Raw genomic sequence first — 8,388 nt, forward strand, 5'->3', positions numbered from 1 at the left:
TGTGATCAAGTGTTTTGATCCCGAATTCACTCCTACAGAAATGAACAAGTTACATTGTATACTTATTTGGTAGACACGGACAGGTTTTTCTTGTCCTTAGTATTTAATATGATTTAATTGGATTCCCTATGCATGTTAATAAATGAAACAAAATGAAGACAGGCTTAAGAATTTAGCTAGAGTGCCACTAGTATTGTGCGACTCCATTAAAGAAAAGTTCCTACAATAAAGGGTTTCAATTTTTTTTATACCTGTACATGCTTTGTTAACCTGTTCAAATGTTTTATGATGTCATAGTAAATAAGATATTTTACATACACAACTATTATAATTGTTTGATGTACTTTATTACAGAATTTGATTCTGGAAATTGGAATAGTTTCCCCAAAATTATGAACTTATGACATTCGTCTCTTTGACGTTGCAGATTTCACCGGGTATCAATAAAGTATTTCGCTTTAAGGGATGAAGGATGTATGGTCACGTGACTCAGTTAATTTACGTCATAATCTCTGATAAAATATGTACAAAACGAGATTGAAACCACAGTACTTGTATAATTTTTTTACTGTTTGTTTGCGTTCACCATCTAGTATAAAAATATCTGAAAACATTCAAAATTTCTTGCAAATATTATCAAATTACGGAATAGATTAATCCACTCTGCCGTTTCCCTACTCTGCGCGTCCAGTGCGTCTTTGACGTCATAGTGGATCTCTTAGTTCAGTAAGATCATACACGGTAAAAACGGGTAGTATAAAATCATAAAAACGGGACATTATGTGTACATGGTAGGGTATTTTGTAAATTTCAGAACGCAAAAAATATTTTTACATGTTTGTTGACAGAAAAGTTCTGTGGGTTTGTCATATTTCGCTTATTTCAGGAATGTGTGACGTCATAGTTGGGTTTTCCCGTACTCGAGAAATGTAAACATGACACGTTTTTCTCATGATCATGACTCGTTTAACTTTGCCCCGTGCAATATTGAGTTCAGCTTCACTAATCAATATTTTTACAGTTAATCAATACAATGACGACCTTGAACTTCGACGTAAATTTTCAAATATTGAATGATAGGATTTTTTGCAAATTAATTTTTTTATGGTTTAAGTTGTCCTAAAAAAGTCGTAAATTTCCGTCTCCAGATGTGGTGTTACAAAAGATTCTTGCTTTTTCGAATTTTTAACCCTATTCATACTCTAAAATATTTTAAAAGACACATTTCCGCTGGTATATTTTGTATCTATGGTGAAAAATTTCAACTATCGACAGAGTAATGGACCCAGAAACACGAAGAATAAAAACTCTGTTCAGACACTGTGGGGTATGGTATTTGTCACTCAATATCTCAGAAATAAGTCTTGAAACCTACTGATATGTCTGCTTTATAGTATGTAGGACATACTAAATAAAATATATACAAAATATGATAAAAATTAAATGACAGGTATTTTTTCAGCTAAAGGTCCTTCATCCCCTTAAATCGTATTACTCGAATTGTTTCAAGTAACCAGGATAAAACTTCCTAATTTATCTGCCACGAACACGCTTTATCTGCCCCCAAAATTTTAAAGATACATTATTTTTAATTATATTAAAGATAAGAGCTCAATCTACAAATGTTTGGAACAACCCTCGTACAATAAATGGAAAGTTTACTTACCAAGTAGTAGATTAGTCTTCGAGAGAACTCTTCTAATTTCGTGGACAAATACCAGAAAATGTAACCCGTTTAACGACTAATCTTTATTAAGATGGTGGGGGGAAGTTTAATTATATTTTAGGTAATTATGTGTATTTGACAACAGGAAAATATGCTTTCTTCATTGCAGCGTAAAATATGGGATAAAAATGTTTAAAAAATATAAGACTTTTTGTTCAACTTGATGTATTTTTGTCCTAAAGAGGAAATTATTATTATGAAAAATGTGTATAAAAGAAATACCGTATTTTGAATATTTATAGCAAGAGTCACATTGTTCTCTGTGTTGTTTTGCATTAATCAAGATAAGAACACATTTTGAAGAAAACGCATGTCAATTGTTTTCCTTTCCCCAAAGATTGTCAAAGTATAAATGCGAATTTCTTAGAATATGTCACAATTAGCCATGTTTGTTTTCAGAGGTTTCTAGAGATTTTGTCCAACGTATTCATAAGTCTATAAAGTCGGTCGTCCGTCGTTCGACAATAAGGATTTCCAAAATTTTGGCCGACAGTTAAAATCGAACTAAAGCTCGGAGTTCGATGATTGGGTGACGATTGACCGACTTATCAATATTTAACCTACTAAGGATACATAATGCAAACAAAATTTTTATGCATTGGTTTATATATATTATTTTAATGGAAATGACATAATATTTATTATACTGCTCATAAATAGTCTTTAATAAGATACTATAAAAAAAATCTATAGAATTTTAGCGTTCAATATCTTGACGTTTTATTGAACGCTGAATTTGTTTAAGGTATACGAGTATGCCCGAAACATTCCGAACACGAGCGTTCAACATCGAACGCCCCATTGTAAACCGAAAAAGTCGTCTGGTAAAATTCTCAGAGTTAAATTAAAGAAAAGAAGTAGCATCCAGATATTATGTGTTTATTTGTGCACAAAAATTAAAGTATTCATTCATGACCCCCGGGGCAAGGGTGGGGCCACAATGGCTGATCAAAAATTTACAAGGAATATATAGGAAAAAATCTTTCGAAATCTTCTCAAGATCCATAGGGACAGGAAAGATGAAACACATGTTGAATCATTCTCGTGTAGTTTACATTCAATTTTTTTTCTAATCATGACCCTCGGGGGTAGGGTGGGGCCACAATGGCCGATCAAAGTTTTATATAGGAATATAATATATAGGGATTATTTATAGGAATATATAGGGAAAGCTTAAAAAAATACCTTCTCAAGTACTGCTGAGCAATGATTAGTGATATTTTTATGGAAGCATCCTCAGGTTGTCTAGTTTGTTCAAATCATAACCTCCTGGGATAGGGTAGGGTCACAATTGGGGTAGGAGGAAACAATGGGGAGTCATATTCAATTTAAATCATTATTAGTTAAAAAATATATACCAAAAAAAATTGAAAAATCTTTAAAATCTTTTCAAAAAAATTATCAAGAAGCTATATGCAGTATTGATCTGGAGGCTAGTAGTATTTCAATCCAAGCACCCTCCCCTTTACCACCTCAGTAAACTTTTCAATTCGGATCTGATTCGTATTTTTTCCTAGCTCACGTGAGCAATGTGGCCCAAGCGCTTCTTGTTAAAGCCTGGTTTTGTAATGTAAAAATTATTGAAATAAACAAAAAAAAATCTATTTGCAAAAATGATTATGAAAGTGGTTGTTAAAATCATTTTGTTCATTCAGACTAATACCCTTTACATTTTGCAAGATTTAAGACGTTATTATAATTATACTTACAATAAATGTTCAACGTGATGTCTGATGTTTTTCTGCCTTCGATCCCTGTTACAACACATCGGATCAACGCCATACTAGTTTTTTTCGCTGTTTGTACTGGTAGATTAACTGCAGACGTCCTATTTGGTGTAGCGTCTCTGAAACCACCTGCTGGGTGTTTATACTTCCACTGCACGGTACAAGGTGGGTTACAGTCAGCTGAACAGGTGTATGGACCAAACGTTTCCCCATCAAAAAGACTTAGGTCATCATTTTGCTGATTTGGGGTTATTTTCAAACTTTCAGGACCATCTGTTAAGATATCAAAGGGCCTATACGTTCAATTACATACAACACAGTGACGTCATATATTTATAAGCTACATTTATCACAATTACATGTGTTATTTCTCAGTTACAAATATCACAATTATAGGTATTATTTATTACCTAAGAGGGCTGTCCCAAGAAGTCATTAACAATATTATATACAACTATTCAAACATTGAAAAACACCATCTAACCGCTATAATTTATTTTAAAAATTTTAAAATTGCTATTTCGTAAATAAAGATCTTTCAGAATAATAAAATAAGTACTTCTTTTCAGGATGTCCAACATAGTTTTTTGACCCAAGATCAAAATTCAAAATAATTAATGCATGTTAATACGCTTATTGCTTTTGTTTCTCTGGTAATGTGTACAACCTTAAACTCAAATGATTTCATTAAACCAGAAACATTATCTTATACATATGTCATTTCACATAAATGGCATAAGAGACAGAAGTTTGGGGAAAAGTAATTTTTAAAGTGTTTTGGAAGGGGTTTTGCAAAAATGGGATTCCAAATTATGGCTTAATATTTGGCTTTCTTGAAAAAGAAATCAACTTGAGAACATATGCAGTCCTCCCTTAAATGATAATCTAACAACCAAGCTATATGATAAACGTGATGAATTTAACTTTTCTATTGTCAACTTCCCTTGCTTATGCAGCAATATACCTTCATCCCCAGCATACGGAATGTATATATTTTAGATAATTATGTACGCAAGAGCATGCTCTACATTTAAAGTCATTATTTCGTAAATTCTATGGTCGATACAATGACCTTGTCAGCTAATACAATTATTCATTGAGACAAATAATGACTGACGTTTTTCATGCTGATGGTTAGTCCATAATTTATACACTAAATTGACCACGGATTTTTCCATTATTTCTCGATAATGACAAGGAGCACACGGCGGGTGTGACCGGTCAGCAGGGGATGCTCACTAGTACTCCTCCATGGCACCTAATCCCACCTCTAAATTCTTCGGCGGTCCGTATTTGCTCTGCTCCTATTTTGTATTGTTTTATGGACATTTGATATTGAAAACTGTTCATTATCTCCTTATCCTTCTCAAAACGACAAAAACAATGACCTTCTAGAATGTCCCGGAGCAGCAAATAACGATGCACTATTGTGCTTTACAAATCCTGAATAATTTCTTTAAATTTTGGAGAAATAAAAAAAATGTCACAAGCTAGTGTGTACAAATAGTACAGACAGTATGTGAATGATCATGACAGAGACTCTGTCTCGGATGAGGACAATCTGCAAAGAAACGGTTTAGCTGTAAAAAATCTGAACAAAAACTTTTAAATGTTGGAACGTCAAGGAAAGGCATAGGCTCTTCAGTTTGCTTATCCTTTGAAAACAGATTCAAGTAATAAAGGAAATTAAAAGCTCAACAAGGAAAATATACAACGAGAAAAATTCTTTAAAAAGTAAATTCAAGTATTAGAAAACGAATTGGATGGGTCTGTATTGGATAAAACTGAGTGAAATGTAATGAGAGAATATTTTTTTAAATTGTTGGACAGTAACGCTACATTGCCGTTAAGTTTGCTATCATGGGTACAAAACGTTGATTTTAAAATGAAGTAAATTGATTTTTGTTAAATCGAATGGAATGAAAATTCACACATCAACAAAAAAATGTCCGTTCATGTTATTTTGTGTTTATTTTAAATTTCTAGTAAGTAATATAACGAAGATTGATATCGTCCACGAGTTTTTCGAACAACCCTCGTATTTATGAAATTTGCTACTATCTTGAAAATTGATATTCGTAATAATTGCTACCAATTTGTGGATTTATTTTAAAGATGTAGCATTAAACATATGTTGCAATACCTTGTTAATCACTGACAGTATGGTAATTAAAGCATTACAGTAAACAGTTTTATTTATTTTCAAAATTCCCACATCAATCAATCATTACTTACATAAGGGGTTTATCCTGATTTCTTCACTTCTCTCTGATACAAGAATTTCTTTTGCCTCACAGCTGTATTGGTTGTATTTAGCATCTTTTGTGACTTTAAAACTGTAGGTCTCTCTAACCTCTCTGTATATCTTGGTCTTGTTGACAAACCACGAATACGATAATGGTGGAAACTTGTAATAGTACGGGGCAGACGTAGATTTACTTTCACAATCAAGAATGGCTTTAGTGTTAACATTAATTAAATTGCTTCCATTTATGACCGGTGTCGTTGGCTTTCCTAAAAAGAATATCCATTATTAGGAACTGTGAACGATACAAAAAATGAGAAAAAGCTATAATCAATGAAAAATGAAAGTGTAGTTAAGTATTTACTATAAATCCTTCTTTAAGGTGACTAACTGGTTAAATTATTCAAGTACAGTTTTGCACCCAGTTATCCACATATGATTTTTCATGTATAAAGGTTTTAGTGACATACTTTAAAAGGGGAATCATCCTGACGACGTGGAAACGTTGACGACATTGCCATATGAGATAATATCGTTAACTTTTCTACTCGTTCAGCTTCAAATTTTAATTTAAAAGCCCTTTTCAATACTACTAGATCGAAGAAAATTTTGTTCGCCTTATTACTGAAATATTAAAATCTTCCAATCTTTAAATTAAGCCACCTAAAAAGTTTCAAAATTATATAGAACTTATGCATTCATCAATGCCCTTAAGTAACGTGCCTGTTTGCTTTTATCATATAATAGTTTACCATTAACAACCAAGACGGCATCCTCTCCTTCAGACAATGCAAGAGATTTTGTGAGACCTACAACATAGTGTCCAGCATCTGCTAATGTTATATTCCTGACCTCAAATATTATATCAGTTGAGTTACTGGGCCTACTGTGGTACATGTACTTCTCGGTCTGAACCAGCACTCTTCTACCATTTATGTGAATTATTTTTGAATACAATCCATTTCTTGCAGAATGAAATATTCCATAAATTCCTGAGGCAGGTAATGCATTAATGGTCAATGAAATATTCCTTGAGTCTCCCTCATTTGATTCAACCTTATTGACTGAAAAGATACAAAAGATGATAAAAAGATAACGCAAAAGAAACGTAACAAACATTAATATGCAAATACTTGTACCTTTTAACCAATGAACTTCAACAATGAATACAATATCCTTAAAATATATTTAAAAACGTCAGAAATTTGATAACAATGTTAAATGATAATCTTTTAACTTAAGAAAGCAACACATGACTGTACAAACACCCCCTTCTCCGCCATTCAATTACAGCATACAGGTCTGTCTTGCACAGCAATTGCAGCTTGATTTTTTCAACGATGCAATAGGATCATTAATTCCTAGATTTAACAGAATTTCGTTGAAGCCCGGACCTACCTTAAATAATCATCTTTGAACATTCTTTTAATCATTTTTTAAGAAACACTTAAAGTTTCCTTTTTATCTATTTATTGACCCTAACTTACATTTTGATGTAACTCGTAGTGAAAAAAATTATATAGATCAACTTTTTTTGTATTCCACCTCTCAAAATCATTATTTTGCCTTAAGGACATTGGAAAGATTTCTAGCTTTAGTATAAAAATTTTCAAGAATTTTTGAACAGGTTTAATATGGTACCAAGCATTTTTAATTCTAGTTCATTCAACCCATCAAGGCAGCCTTCCTTTTTACTAAAAAGTTTTTAGATTTGTCGAATCAATGGTTTCATAATCCCCAATGCATTTCCTTTGTAAAATGTTGATAAAAGGACTTACATTATTTTAACCATACAATTTCTCTAAAACCAATTTATTTCAAAGACGTTTTGAATAAAATACATTGTTTTATCCTTATATCCGGTTAAGTAAAAAGAACTTAAAACCTTAACAAAGTTAATTTTACAACGAGAGCAATTCTTAAAAATAAATGTCAATATCAAAAACGGATCAAATGAGTGAGCGTTTGATTATACTCTGTGAAATGTATGGGGATAGTCTTTTTAGAACTTCTTGATTCTGTTTTGATTGTTTTAATTTACATTGCCTTTAAGTGTGTTCCGTGGGTACAAAACATGTTGCTATTGAAATAAAGTAAACTGATCTCTGTTAAATCGAATAGAATGAAACATCACATATAATAAAAAAAACAAATATTTTTTTTCATATTATGTTGTGTTTATCATAAATTTCTAGTGACTTATTTAACAAACATTGACATTGTCCCATCGTATTTCGAACCCTCGTATATATACACGAGATTCACACTAATAAAAAAACTTGACAGCAGACGGGAATTGGTTTTACATTAAAACCAGTAGTTAATTGGGACTTTAGTTTTGCTTTAAATGTCACAGTTTCATATATATCCTGTAGGGATGATATCATGTCTCCCTTGAAATTCAATATTTCCTTGAAATAACCTTTAGTATAAACTTACCATTATATGTCTTAATATAGTCCGTATGACCTTCAATATAACCCGGACCTTTATACTCCCGTACTTGAATCTTGACTGAGTTATATTGCATAACATCTTCCACAGTGTACTGGTCAACATACACCGGTATCCAGGGACCGGACTGAGAATCCTTAGTGATGATTATATCATTTCGAATTGGCGAAAAATTGATCCATTTAAATATCAACGTCCCATCTTTAAACTCCGTGTATATCTCAAATGTTTGTCCT

General features: G+C 32.2%; 1 protein-coding gene across 1 annotated transcript; it reads right to left on the reverse strand.

Annotated features, from left to right (window-relative positions):
- Positions 1–3,208: 3,208 nt before the first annotated feature.
- LOC134250451 (pregnancy-specific beta-1-glycoprotein 2-like) lies at positions 3,209–8,381 on the reverse strand. Its single transcript, XM_062732815.1, has 4 exons — positions 8,138–8,381; positions 6,451–6,762; positions 5,689–5,967; positions 3,209–3,726 (listed from the first exon to the last, which is right to left on the reverse strand). The coding sequence occupies exons 1-4, from the start codon at positions 8,226–8,228 to the stop codon at positions 3,383–3,385; spliced, it is 1,026 nt and encodes a 341-aa protein (XP_062588799.1). The 5' UTR covers positions 8,229–8,381; the 3' UTR covers positions 3,209–3,382.
- Positions 8,382–8,388: the final 7 nt, after the last annotated feature.

Source organism: Saccostrea cucullata, unplaced genomic scaffold, assembly GCF_032062105.1.
Source record: "Saccostrea cucullata isolate Sc308-1 unplaced genomic scaffold, CSIRO_AGI_Scuc_v1 ctg19296, whole genome shotgun sequence".
Lineage (NCBI taxonomy): Eukaryota > Metazoa > Mollusca > Bivalvia > Ostreida > Ostreidae > Saccostrea > Saccostrea cuccullata.

Excerpts from the sequence above, each read along its gene's own strand:
- LOC134250451 (XM_062732815.1), bottom strand. The coding sequence starts at position 8,228 with ATGCAATATAACTCAGTCAAGATTCAAGTACGGGAGTATAAAGGTCCG. Across the intron at positions 6,763-8,137 it reads CTATATTAAGACATATAATG|TCAATAAGGTTGAATCAAAT; the intron begins GTAAGTTTATAC and ends GTATCTTTTCAG. Across the intron at positions 5,968-6,450 it reads TGCCGTCTTGGTTGTTAATG|GAAAGCCAACGACACCGGTC; the intron begins GTAAACTATTAT and ends TATTCTTTTTAG.